Source organism: Psammomys obesus, unplaced genomic scaffold (assembly GCF_907164565.1).
Source record: "Psammomys obesus unplaced genomic scaffold, mPsaObe1.curated_primary_1811, whole genome shotgun sequence".
NCBI classification, from domain to species: domain Eukaryota; kingdom Metazoa; phylum Chordata; class Mammalia; order Rodentia; family Muridae; genus Psammomys; species Psammomys obesus.
In genome coordinates, this window is record NW_026590859.1 from 8,978,384 (window position 1) to 8,992,303 (window position 13,920).

At 44.4% G+C, this 13,920-nt stretch overlaps 1 protein-coding gene across 1 annotated transcript in view; it reads left to right on the plus strand.

The window, feature by feature from the left end:
* Positions 1-13,920, plus strand: part of Iars2 (isoleucyl-tRNA synthetase 2, mitochondrial) — a 37,713-nt gene that overhangs the window by 13,070 nt on the left and 10,723 nt on the right. Inside the window, exons 13-16 of the mRNA XM_055609204.1 lie at positions 8,198-8,300; positions 8,813-8,906; positions 11,986-12,094; positions 13,109-13,211. Of these exons, the coding sequence (XP_055465179.1) occupies positions 8,198-8,300; positions 8,813-8,906; positions 11,986-12,094; positions 13,109-13,211 (409 nt within the window). The remainder of the gene's footprint in view (positions 1-8,197; positions 8,301-8,812; positions 8,907-11,985; positions 12,095-13,108; positions 13,212-13,920) is intronic.

Genomic DNA, 13,920 nt, shown 5'->3' on the forward strand with positions numbered 1-13,920 from the left:
TGTGTGTGTGTGTGTGTGTGTGTGTGTGTGTGTGTGTGTGTGTGTGTATTTGTATGTATGTGTGTGTATGTGTGTTTGCGCATGCTCTTGTGTGTATAGTGGATCAAAGCCTATGCCACCACACCTGGCTACTAGTTGCTGTTTTATCAGGGGTAGAAAGGGATATGCTAATCATTTCTATTAGGAATTCATTGTAGGTTTTTTATTTTCTTAGAGTGCTTTGACTTAATTTTACTTTGGTTAATGAGATTTTCCTAAATTTTGCTGTAGCATCAGCAGTGTTGGCTAAGTGTTTCGTTAGTTGCAGGTCTAGTGACTTTGAGGGACAGAGGCAACAAGTGATGGGTGTCTGAGAGACTGTGGACCCAGGCTGTGCAGCCCTTCCTTGGGGTTCCTCGGCATTGGTATAGATGCTTTGCTTCTCACTGTTACTGTGTCCTTAATAATACCTTACTGAATGTATGTATTTTAGAAGTTTTAGAAAATGTTTTAAGTTGCTTTTTAAAAAGTCATGTATGATCACATAAGGGATATTTTATTATTATTTTGATAACTCTTCAATTATTTTTAATAATTTGTGCTGGGTATTGTCTGAAGGCCCTGCACGTGTCTGACTGCTTAGCTATACCCTAAGCTCCAACTTGTTTTTAACTTTTATGACATGGCAGCTCTTAGTATCTTTTGTGTGCATGTTCTTTCTCACTTTGATCTTATACCCTGGGGAACTTGGTTCAAAGAGAACAAGAGCTCCTTGGACAGACATAGGACTATCTGCTCATGGACTTTGTTCATAGAGGAGGTGGTGTTTCAGCTGAACTCGGGGAAGCGTGCTCAGCAGGAGTCAGGTGGGCAGTACGTGGACACAGGACACATGCAGAGGAAGCACATGGGCTCCATGGGTCATGCCAGGGATAGAAAGGCAGTCACTACGAACTGCCCCGGACAGACTGTAAGGTTCTTGAATACCTTATTAAGCGGTTAAACTCCTAAGTGGGCAGAAGCATCTTTCAGGATAAGCAAGTAGAGGCCAGATTTGTAAGATTGTCTGAATATTATTAAAGTTTAGAGTTAACTAAACAGTATTGTTGCCTGTGGTTCTTACAGAGCTTAGCATTTGATCAGTTATATTCCACTACAATCTTATAATATCCGTTGAGAACGAAAGTTATTATAGTTGAGTTAAATTCACACAAATAAATTAAAAGCCACTGTTATTTCTCAGTCCTCAGTAATTAGAATGCAAGGCTTTTAGGGCATTGCCTTGAGGTGACTGAAGCAGGATGAATAGATATTATTAAAATGAAAAAGAACAAATTTGCTTTTTGTTTGTTTTGAGTGCAGGAGGTTGATTGAACGTAGGCCCTCTCAGATGTTAAACACACACTGTCACTAAGCTGCACTCCCAGACTTCAGTAACCACTCTACCACTGAGCTGCACCCCCAGACTGGAGCAGACTGGCGGGACTGACTGTTATTTTAAAGTAAAAATGTGCACAGATTGAGCGGTCAGTAAGCAAGATGAAGTGGATGCCAGCTCTGTCAGACATAGAGGCACACACAGAGTCCAGCACTGGCTCATTTATTTTGTCAGCGTGTTTTCCTGCTGGGCTACAGACTCCCCCGGGATCTGCTGCACAGCTGCTGAAGGGTGTCAGTTGATTTCTGGTTTTGAAGTAGCAGAGACATACAGAATATTGGCCTACAGAATGACAGACACACTCAGCCGTACTGTCTGTCAATTCATAGGTCATTTTCCTGTACACCAGCTCCTGATAAGAACGCTCATTGTCTTCCATGCGTGGGTCCTTCTGGCGACCTAGCACTTGGATTCTAAAACATTTACAGTCTTAATTATTTGTTAGTTAGAAAACAGAAAGAAGGTCATCCTTTTTATTTTTGAATCAAATGAGAATCAAGTACCCAGAAATGTCTGTCCTCCCTTTCCCACCTCTGTAGCAGGTTGGAGGCCATCAAGAGTAACAGCATCTCCACTGGAAGTCAGGGCACAGTCCACATGGAGTTGCTGTTACATGTGATGGCTCCATATGTTTGCTGGAGGATTCCTTTTGCTTTATGTAGTCACTCAGCATGCATGCTTCTGAGGATTGAACCTGGAGTTTGCTGCATGGCAGGCAAGCGCACTACAGTAGACTGCCAAGCTAGCCTCAGTCCTTTGCCTCCTCCTGATGTGAGTGTAGGTGGGGAGTGGTGGCGGGAGATTTGGGACAAGGCCTAGCCTGTACCTTGCAATCCTGCCTCAGGTTCCTGGGAGCTGGCATTCCGGGTGAGCGCCACCATGCCTGGTTCTGCCTCCGTGACGAAAGTCTGCAGGTTGCCCTAAACATAAAGACTGACAGATTTCAAACTCTTGCAGTTTATGTTTGCTGCTTTTTCTCAAGAATAGCTCTACTTTATGTTAATATGACTGGTCATTTCCTGAATCTGTAACATAATCCCCGTAGAGTTTAGGTGGAAGTCTGGTCCCTGGTTAGTAAAAACAAGTATTTTTTAACCTAAAAGGGATAAAATTTAGAAACGTTGCCACCTAGAGAAGACAGAAAGCTGTTGATGAAGCTTCTTTCCATATTTCAGATGTGCTGTCATCCAGCACTGTTGTCTGAAGCGTGTAGGGAACTTAGAGCCGAGTCTGGAAACCTGTTGACTTCATGTTCACTAGGAAAGAAGCATCCTAATTGCTTCCTGCTGCCTTTACAGCCTGAGTACAGGACTGAATAGAGACTAGGCTCTCCTGAAGCTCTACTGCACTCTTAGACACATTAGTAAACAGACAGGGACACTTAGCCTCTTACCTCCTTCTCATTCCAGTAACTTCCAGCCGAGATCTTGTCTTTTCCCTTGTGCTTACAAAGAGAAAACAGAAAAGAGTGAGGTGACAGCAGCGGGCTCTCTTTACCTGGAAGTCCTGAGTGCTCTCTGCTTCCCAGCTAAATAGCCCCATGTTGCTGATAGCAGAGCTTGGATGATTGGCTGCTGTCTGCTGCTCACACGGCCTGGGTTTTCCCTGATGGAAACTGAAGCAGGAACACATGCTGCGTGATAGATAAGGCCTTTAAGTGGAGTACAAAGTTCTGTTATGGTCACTTACTGCTCTATATACAATATTAAGGTGGAGACAGACTACATAGTGATAAGTGGCTTCACCCACTTTTATCAGCGGTAATTTATACTGATCTTAGGTCGTAAGTCAACCGTGGTGAAGTAAAGGATGCTATTAATAAAAAAGGAGAATTCTTGAATTTGCAAAATCAAACCTAGATCCCACACTGAAAAAAAATCACAGGGAAATTCTTGGTGTGTGTGTGTTTTGAGACAAGTTTTTTTCTGTGTAACAGAGCCCTGGATTCACTTTGTAGACCAGGCTGGCCTCCAACTCGAAGAGATCTGCCTGCTTCTGCCTCCCACATGCCAGAATTAAAGGCATGCACTACCACACCTGGCTCACAGGGAAATTCTTAAATTCTTCTAAAATATTTGAAAGTATGATCTCAGTTTCATTATAAAAAATTCCACTTGTAAGTATTTATCGTAAGGAAAAAGGCTAATGAATTCTGTATAAAGAATGCATGTAAGATGCCCAATTTAGCTGTTCGTCAAGGAGCGTAATGATATACAAAAGGAGATCGGACAAGGGAGAGGCAAATGGAGAGCACTTGCCTGCGTAAAGCCATGCGTTCAAATCCCAGCACCGCACACACACAGATGTAGTTTAACCGACTGAGGAAGGAGTGATCACACAGACACTTAGGCTTTAACTTTGCTCTTAGTGGCTCCTGAGGCTCCAAATTGGGAAAACCTAGTGACCAGAACCTGTCCAGCATTTGGCTGTTTCTCCGTGGTTGCATTTTTGTTGTTTTGTTTTTGTTTGGTTTTGTTGTGGTAGGAAGTCATTCCTCTACTACGGGCTGCATTCCCACCTGGGTCTTACTGAGACAAGAGTGTGTAGCTCGGCTCTCTACAGCCTTGGTGACCCTCCAGTTTGTCTCTTGAGTGCTGGATGCTGGTCCATGCCACGTGCAGGCCACAGGAGGAAGTGTCTCCCCGTGACAGCAGTTTTGTGCACCTGGGCTTCAGTGTGTTCCATGGGAAGGCTTTTGTTAATCTACTTAAAAAAAGTTTTTTTTTTTTTTTTTTTTATTTTAAAATTCAATTAGTCACCTTTTTTTTTAAACTAACAAAATTGTATAAAGTTGGTGTATACATCATGGCCTCTCAAAAAACATAGATATGTTGCATTAGTGTGTATTTGGTTTCCTTTATTCTCTAGTTCTAGAGTTGGGGCTTAGCAAAGCACAGTGGGTGTTTCTCAGCATGTGCTGTGAGAGGCCCGTGCTATCACAGCTTCTTTGGGTACATTTGAAAACTTTTTTTTTCTTTCTGTCTTTTTTTTTTGGAAGTTTTTCTTTGCTTCAGATTCCTAAAAACATGGGATAAAGAACAAAGTGGGCTGTTTTCTTGGTTAATTTGTTATAGTTTAATTTGGTGAATTTTGGAAACAAGTATGTCACCCATGTGTGTATGTATGTATGTGTGTATGTATATGTGCTCCTAGGCCATGCTGATGCTACACCAGTGTTCCCCCACTGATCTACACCTTGACTGTGTTTTGTTTGCTACATGGTCAGGCCTGTCATGTTGCCCTTGAAGTCAATCCTGCTGCCTCCTCTTGAATTGCTGAGGTGACAGATGCACACCACCATGCCCTGCTTGAAGCCGAAGTTGTTGTTTGTTTTGTTTTTTTTTGAGACAGGGTTTCTCTGTAGCACTGGCTGTTCTGGAACTTACTCTGTGGCCCAGGCTGGCCTCGAACTCAGGGATCTGCCTGCCTCTGCCTCCCAAGTGTTGTGGTTAAAGATGTGTACCATCACCCTTGTCTTTGAAGCTGGATTTTAAAAAATTATTGCATTGTTTTTCATTGGTGGCGATTATATTTGTAGTTCTGCCATTTGTAAAAAAAAAAAAAAATTACTAAAGTAAAAGAAAAGTAAAAGCAAACAACATATCTTTCTCACTGATTACCAGACCCTAGAAGTCTAAAATAAGGATTTCATGACCTTCAAATCAACTGTGTAAAACGCGCAGTTGCTTAGCACTTGGGTGGCTGAGGAGGCCTGATCTGTAGGTGACACTGCAGAAACGAGAGGAGATGGCGGGGAGGGGCCACTGGAAAACAGATTAAGTAGAGCATGATCCTATTTCTTCTTCTGTTAGAACATTGCTATGTATGTTTGTGAATTATTAATATTTTTAAGGAAATGCTGCTGTTAACAGGAACTTTATTCAGGTGTCTAAGGTGTTTAAACTCAGGATTTCATAGTTAACTTAATAACATGCAGATAGCAAATTTAACATCTTCCTTTGATTTATAGACTTAGCAAGGTACTTAAGTGTAGCTAAATATACACCCAACTTACAATTTTAAAGTGCTGTTGAGTTACCTGATAATTTAAAGATAAGAAGAGTTCATTGAAATGGAATTTCTGTGTGAGATGATGTGCACGACATCATGTAAGGCTCCTGACTTTTCTTTAGGTATTAAGACTTTTTAACAATAAACAAGGTTCTACTCTTTTTTTAAATAGCTTTTCTCAGTTTTCATAGAAACTGAAGCTCTGAAAAATCCCACCTTTTACTCTTGCTACTAGCTGATAAGCCAGATAGAGTGTGGTCTTTGAACCCTGTGCTTGCTGTGTCAACACGCTAATCTCCTGAGAGTCCCTCCTTCCCTGCCGTCAGCCGTGGCTCACAGCCAGTCCTCCCCTGGCCATTCAGCCTTTTGCCATTGCTTCGCAGCTCCAGAAAATAGGGTGTGAGTTCACCCAGGGGGTATGTGACAGAGGTGGAACATAGCAGTGAAAACAGCCCTCGCCTGATTGGATGACATTCTTTGAAGGCCTAGTTCCAAATGTGTCAGCTATGGAGAGTTCTTGCTTCCAGAACTGTCTTGAGTGCACTCTGGAAAACAAAATACATGGTGTTCATTTAATGATGATATTAGTCCTGCCTGATGTGTTAAGTTAATATGAAATAGGAACAATTTACTTTCCCTTCTATATTATTTTTACCTGTTTATTCCAAACACATTTAAAACTTTTCATTGTGTGCCTAAACTTGGCAAGCTAATGGTAATATAAAACTGACTGATGACACTAGCCTCTTGAATCTTTCTTTTAAAGGGAAATGTGCATAATATGTGTGGACTACGTGTCTGCTGTTGTTATGTGTGTATTTGGATGTGCTTTGCTAGCGCTTTTGTTTTGTTCTTTGGGACATTGGGTTTCTTCAGATTTTTCTATTACCATGTTCATATTTTCTTAACTGATAAAGTGTTCTGTGAGGACTATATAAAAGACTAATGTGTAACTAAGTATTATTATCTTATAGCTAGTTACTTATTGCACAAAGTTTTTATGGTCTCCTACTGAAAGCTTATCTTCAGTGTTAAAGTTCATCTAAAGTGAACGTCATAGCAATCCAGACTTGTGCCAACTTTAGATTTTTATATTTATGTTATGTGTAAATTCTTAGACATTTTGGTAGCATTATACTTTCACTCAATCTTTCGAAACATCACTTTGGTATCTTTTGTTCTTTTGCGATGGTCTCACAATGTAGCCAGGCTGGCCTTGAATCCCAGAACTCTACCACCCTTTACCTCCTCAGTTCTGGAACAAAAGCTGTGTGCCTTGGGGCCTGGCTTTTCTTTCCCTTGTTAGGAATGATCTTGTCTTATGTCTACGGGTGTTTTGCCCACATGTATACGTGTGTGCCACGTGCAGAGATCAGAAGAGGGCATTGAATGTCCTGGAACTGGAAATTGGTTGTGAGCTGCCTCATATTGGGAACTGAGCCTGGGCCTCTGCAAGAGCAGTAAGGGTGTAACCTCTGAGCTGTCTTTTCAGTCCCCGCCTTAATCTTTTGTGTCATATCTTAAACCTCAGGCTATAGAGCATGGTAATTTATATTACCTGCTTAATTATGCTGTTTTACTATTTTTGTGAACAGCTTCATTAACCTGTGACTTACCAGAACTGGAAAATTGGGGTATTTTCCTCTGTACAGTTGTGATTAATATATGCTGGTGCAGATTTGGAACTCAGTGCTTTCTCTGTTCACTATTCTGCCCATTCCCAGTAACTCTTGTGGGCCTGCAGCTCCTACACTAATAATGGAGTGAAGTAGAGGGGCCAGTTTCAAAGGTAGGGCCTACTGTGGATGTTAATCTTGGAATAATAATATGGAAGCTGAAGAGACAGTTGATTAAGAGCACTTGCTGCTCTTCCAGAGCATCTGGGTTTGAGCCTTAGTACCCATATCATGCAGCTCTCAACAGCCAACAAACTCCAGCTCAGGCATTCCCAGGGCCTGCTAGCCTCCAAGAGCATCCACACAAGTGTAGTAGACAAATGTACACAAACACGTGAGTACAGAAATGGAAATAAATCTTAAATCCTAATATAGGTATATGACTTAGTAAGTAATGTAGAGTCATTCAAATTTACCTCAGAGACTCAGTCTGAATTCTTTTTGAGACAGGGTTTTCTGGCTTTGCTGGAATTCACTCTGTAAACCAGACTGGCCTCAAACTCACAGAGATCTGCCTGCTTGAGTTTTGGGATTATGGGCTACAGCATGAATTCTTCCATACAATATGTTAAAGTGACAAGTATTGCTGTAGGCATTTCATTTATTAGGTTAATATTTGTTAAGTCTCCTAGCGATGTGCTATTTCTTGTATTTTACAACTGAGAACACTGAAATGCATGCAGGCTCAGTGCCTTGCCCAGTGCCAGTTGATGACTCAGTAATTACATCACTACTCATTGCACCCATAGCTGGGGGGGTCCATGCTGTGTGTGACTAACCAGAGCGGCTCCAGGAGGCCCAGGTGCCAGCAGGAAAGTAAGTCTTGCACGAAATGGTCAGCACTGTACAGGAGGAGGATGAGCTCTAGACCAGCCTGGGCCTCATAGCTGGACAGTCCCAAAAACAAGGGCTGAATTGGAGCTTAGTGCTGGATGCGTCTAGAGTATGTGTGGGCCCTGGGTTTGAGTCCTCGCACCACAAAATAGTAAAATAATGTGTTCCATTGGGGAAAACTGGACTGTTTGGTCCCCTGCTGTAGGATTACTGTGACAGTCACAATAATACGTTGCTGATCCTGCCTCTTTCCCAACAGCCAAACCATCGAGCATATTACTAAACTAGTGGAGCAGCGTGGCAGCGACGTCTGGTGGACCCTCCCCCCTGCGCAGCTTCTCCCGGAGGAAGTCGTAGAGCAGGTAAATTGCTCTTGGGGAAGATGTGCGTGGGTCTTGGAGATGAAGGCTGCAGTGGAAAGCCCTGGGTTTGCATTCCAGAATTAGAGGCAGATGCCATCACAAGTGAATGTTTGTACTTGCAGTCGATAGAGCAGCGGAAGGCAGGGCATTTGTAACCTCAAAGGGCCACCGTTCTTCAGGCTCTCCTGGGTGACTAAGCAAACGGTACCATGAGAAAAGCATCTGCTGTTGGCACCGAAGGGCTGTGTGGGCTCTGACAGTGGTCGCTGATGGTGCCCTCTGTCAGCATTCTACTGGAAGTTGAAGTTACTACAACAATTGCCATGTTATCATGTGGCTATTCACTCCGAGTGCTGCTGAGGGGGGCTGTGTTCGACTGTGGAGTGCACTTTAATGTTTATTTTAAGATGTAGATTTAGTGCTTGTTTTTCACCTTCTTAAAACTTCCGGGACACTTACTGTGCGCTGTGTGGCCTCTGTAGCTAGGTCAAGTCTCTTCTTCTGCCTTTTAGGCTGGTGGTCCAGATGCTTTGGAGTACGTGCCAGGGCAGGATATTTTGGACATCTGGTTTGATAGTGGAACTTCATGGTCTTGTGTTCTTCCAGGTAATTTTCTTTTTCTTCTTGTTCTTTGTTTGTTTGTTTTTCAAGTCAGAGTTTTTCTGTGTAACAGCCCTGGCTGTCCTGGAACTCACATTGTAGACTAGGCTGGCCTTGAACTCACAGAGATGTACCTGCACCGAGTACTAGGATTAAAGGTGTTTGTCACCATGTCTGGCTCTATTTCCTTTTTAGATACATGTTTATTGTTTTCCTTATTTGTATGTTTGTGTGCGTGTGTGTGGGTATGCGCCTGTATGTTGGTATGTGCGTGTGAGTGCAAGTGCCCATGCAGGTGAGAGGGCGCTGACTCTCCTGGAAATGGAGTCCAGGCAGTTTTTAGCCACCCAGTATGGGTGCTGGGGACTGAATTCTGGTAAAGCAGCAAGAGCACTAACCATGGAGTCCTCCAGCTGTTTCTTCGTTTTGAGGGCTAGTAATATGGCTTAGCAGGTAGAGGGGCTTGCTACAGGAGCCTGGTTGCCCTAGCTTGATTCCTGGAGCCCACTCAAAGGTAGAGGGAGAACAAGTCTCTATAGATGTGCCCTCTGAGGTCACAGAGGACATGTACCGTGCATGCATGCTGAGACACACGCACAACAACAATAATAGTTTTGAAAATACAGAACTATTACTTAGGAGAGATCTTTGACCATAAACTTTGTGGGAGTTACTGTTTTGTTATGGGGTCCACTTAGATCCAATACAAATCAAACACCAGGGTAATGCAGATGACAAGTTTTGGTAGTCAGGACACTTCTGCTCAGTCAGGGCCACAGAACAGACTCGGGAGCTGAACTGCAATCTTGAGCCAGAATGTAAAGAGCTTTTAAGCTTGAAACCCATAAACATCTGTGCCAAGTTATAGTTACATTTTTCCACCACTCAGGATTTAGGAACGAGGGCTTTCCTTATGTGCTTCATCAATATCAATTGATACAGAATGTAGATTTTACATTCCAGCCAATCAAATCCATTTTTCTTTTGTGGTTAGGAACAGTCATTATGTTTTGGGGAACAAAAGATGAATAGCAGAAGCTGGTCATCTACTGGAGAGTCCCCAGCTCTCCTAGTGCCTGGGAACTAGTTTCACCCTATGATTAAATGGAGTTTGAAAACAAAATGGCAGTATTTAGGACAAGTTTCTTTAGTTTGTTCCCAACAGTTAGTTTTTTCTTTATTTGGAAGAGTCTCTGTCTTAGTTAGGATTTCTGTTGCTGTGAAGAAACACTATGGCCACAGCAACACTCAGAGAAGAAAGCTTTTAATTGGGGCTGCCTTAAAGTTTCAGAGGTTTGGCCCATTATCATCATGGTAGGGAGCATGGTGGCAGGCAGGCAGACATAGTGCTGGAGAAGGAGCTGAGAACTGTATCCTGATCCATAGGCTGAGAGAACTTGGGCCTGGCATGGGCTTTTGAATCCTCAAAGGCTACCCCCAGTTACACACTTCCTCAGCCAAGGCCACACCTCCTAATCCTGTCAAACAGTTCCACGCTCTAGTGACTAAGCATCCAACTATATGAGCCTGTGGGGGCCATTCTTATTCAGACCACCATACTCTGCTACAGTTCAGATCTGGAAAGGCCTGGGAGATGACTTAGTCCAGTGATTTCCCAACATGTTTTTTTTTTTTTGAGATGAAATTTTATTTTGAACTATACTACATAAGATTAGACTGGGATTTTTTAGCCAGTTTGGTGCTATAATCTAGCGCTTGGGAGGCTGAGGCAGGAGGGTCATGAATTTGAAGATAGTGTGGGCTACATAGGACACACTATTTCTAAAATTCCATCAAAAAAGGTAGTTTGGTTTGGGTTTTGGTTTTCCCCCTCTTCACCAGTGGTTCCTTCTCTTTGGCCTGCTTGGCAACCCCAAGATGCCCAGTTTGGAAACCACTGACTTAACCTGACCCCATCATTTTTCGCAAGAGGTCAAGTTAGAGCCAGGACACAGTGATCACGTAGTTAATAGTGTCAGAGTGCACACATGGCCCTCTGCTTTTCAGCTCCCGTTCTTCTGCATAGCTGTGCCCTCCCAACTATGCAGCCTGCTGACATTTCACACTTTCAGTTAGGTAAGTTTTTGACTCATTGCTAAGAAAAAGGGAAAGCATGGTCACAAAGCAGAAGGGGGCAGGAGGCGGCTGCACAGGAGCTGTGTGCGGGTGTATGAGAGGAAAGGTCCGGCAGCATCCCAAGGAAGGAGTTAGACAGTGGATAAAAACAGCGCCTCAAGCTTAGAGTTGCTACTTGTCACCCAAGGGGCCCTCTGCTTTCCAAACAAGAGTAGTGGGGGTGGGGGGAGCAGCTTCTCTGCAGCTGGCCTCTAAGGGACTGAGGGAGTCATCTTCAGGTTTCCTGTGGAATAAATGTGTGTTCCAAGGCTTCACTGTGGTGATTGTGGCAGTAGGATCCTAGCAGGTAAATGGGGATTCTTCATTTGGACCGTTCAGTTTAGGCAGTTTGAAGTTCAAATGTTTATAAACCATGCTTGTCCATTAAGATGTCTACTGGCTAAATTGATGTTAATTGAAATGATTTTTGGTATATTGATTTCCGGCACTATTTCCTAATTATGTTTCCCTGGACACACTTGAGAGGTATTATGGCAGGTTTAGGTGCTTTGTCTTGTGCGTTCACAAACAGTGTATGTGAGCAGCAGTACTTGGGGTAGATTGGAGCAGAAGAAAGCATTCTCTGCTGGCACATTTGGGACAGCCTCTCCAGTCCCAGGACGGAGGGTGCCATGCACACAGTGGTTCCTGTGGTATAGATGGCTCGCCAGCAAAGCTACTGCCTCACACTGTGCTCTTGGTAGCCAGGTGCAGAAAAGGCAAGAGGCCTGCTGGCCCTTGGGCGGATTAAAGTGTTATTCACACCTGCCTGTCACATGATGCCTGTGCATGCTAGGCAAGCTCTCCACTCCTCTGTGCCAGCCCCCAGAGTGTGGATGTTTGTGAACACGTGCGTTTGACTGCAGGGCGCATGGTCACAGTCCAGCACAGTCACGCTGGTCACTTAAGCACTGAGACACACTTGGCTTCACTTTCCTGGTCTAACTGACTTCGTTTGTGTTCATTTCAGGCACTGAACAGAGGGCAGATTTGTACCTGGAGGGGAAGGACCAGCTGGGGGGCTGGTTCCAGTCTTCCTTACTAACGAGCGTGGCCACAAGGTCAAAAGCACCTTTCAAGTAAGTGCCCACTCTGCCCAGGGTAAGCGTGCTGTCCTGGGCCTCTGAGCGCCTGCCAGGTGTGCCCCACATGCTGGGGACATCAGCGCACAGGCTGGCACTAGCAAGCTGGAGCATTCATTGTTCTTCCTGTCTCTGGAATGAGAGGAGCACTGAGTCAGTGTCATTCAGAAGAAGAAGTGAATTTGGTGGGTGTGGAAAGGCTGAGTGACATGGCAGCTGTTGTGTTAGGTACAGTTTATAAAAGTGCCATAGTCTTTTCATCCCAGTCACACATCCCTGCAATCCGAGCACTCCAGAGACAGAGATGGGAGGATCTCAAGATCAGGGGCAGGGCCATGAGCACACCCTGTCCCAAAAAGAACAACCAGAAGCAAAACTAACATAGGGAAAGAGAAAAGGGAAGAGACATGGCAGTGTGAGGCATCTGCCCCTGGAGCAGATTGCACCTCCCGGAAGACAGGGTGGTGTTGAGTGGAGGTGGCTGGGCAAACTCTGTAAGACGCATCTTCAGCTGGGCATGCAGGGAGGGGCAGTGTGGGCAGGTGAGAGCGGCCTGAGCCCGTCCCCTGCGGTGGGGTGGAGATGGATAGTTGCTCATTCCTGTGCTATGCCAAGACTTACACAGTAGCCTGAGAGTTTGTTTGCTCTGCCAGGTCTAGACCACCACAGGCAGTTCAGTGCCTATCTCTGTGTTGCTGTTAAAAGCCAGCCAGGGCAGGAAGTACCGTTTTTCTTAAGTTGTCTCATGGAAGTTGGTTTTAAGGACGTGGTCTGCACTCTGTCTTGTCTCCTTGGTTTCAGTATTTAGAGTCCGTGCGTCAGGACAGGAGATGCATTGGCGCACAGGACATAGAATGCCTGTCTCACTGTGTTTAAGTTGGAGACTCTCTGCCTAACAGCCTGATGCAAGAATTCTGGGAAATGGCCCGAAGAAGCGCTCACCCATAGTGTGTCAAGACACGGCCAGTGATTAAAATGGCTCCTCACACTGAAGCTGCTCCTCTTTCTTAGGACAGTGATGGTTCATGGATTTACGCTTGGAGAAAAAGGAGAAAAGATGTCCAAGTCCCGCGGGAATGTCATTAACCCTGACACTGTCATCAATGGAGGAAAAGTAGGTGTCTTTGTTGCCAGGTTCTTATTTTAGCAACTAAGTCTTTAGTCGCTATCTCGGTGTGAATAAACAAAAGATTAGAGCTGTGTCTGGCAGGAATTGCTAGGGATGGCAGGACAGCTATTCAGGAGGCAGAGACACAAGGTTGCTTGAGCCCAGGAATTCAGAGCCAAGAATAGAGGATGGCTTACTGTAATGTTTCAAATCTAAACTAGTGTGTGCACATGTGTGTAGAGGCCTCAAGGTGTCAGGTTTTATTACGTGAAATTGCAGTTTTATAATTAAATGGAAACTTGGGAGAAAAACAAGAGATTGTAAATTCTGAGTGCACATTATTATATTTTAGGGCATACACACTTTGAGTCAGAATGGCCATCAGATTTGGGGTGACTGGTAACTGGGGGCAGGTTAGAGTTGCTCTCACGAGAGATCCACAGTGTCTTTTCTTGCTCCTGTGGCTTTCACGGCCCCTTCCACATCCTGTGGTCACTGGGTTGCCGGGAAGTACGGAAGGGAAGACAGCTCTGCACCCTCCTACCCGCTGGCCACTCTGCAGATGCCATGTGCCCAACCCAGATGTCCTGGGTGTGGGGCCACTCCTGGGCTCTGCCCTCTGCCTTGGACTGTCTCAATAGCCTTTACGTTTTCAGAGACAGCCTCCTTTGTGGTGGATGTTTCAGGACTGTGCTTGCGCAGCCTGTGTTTACAT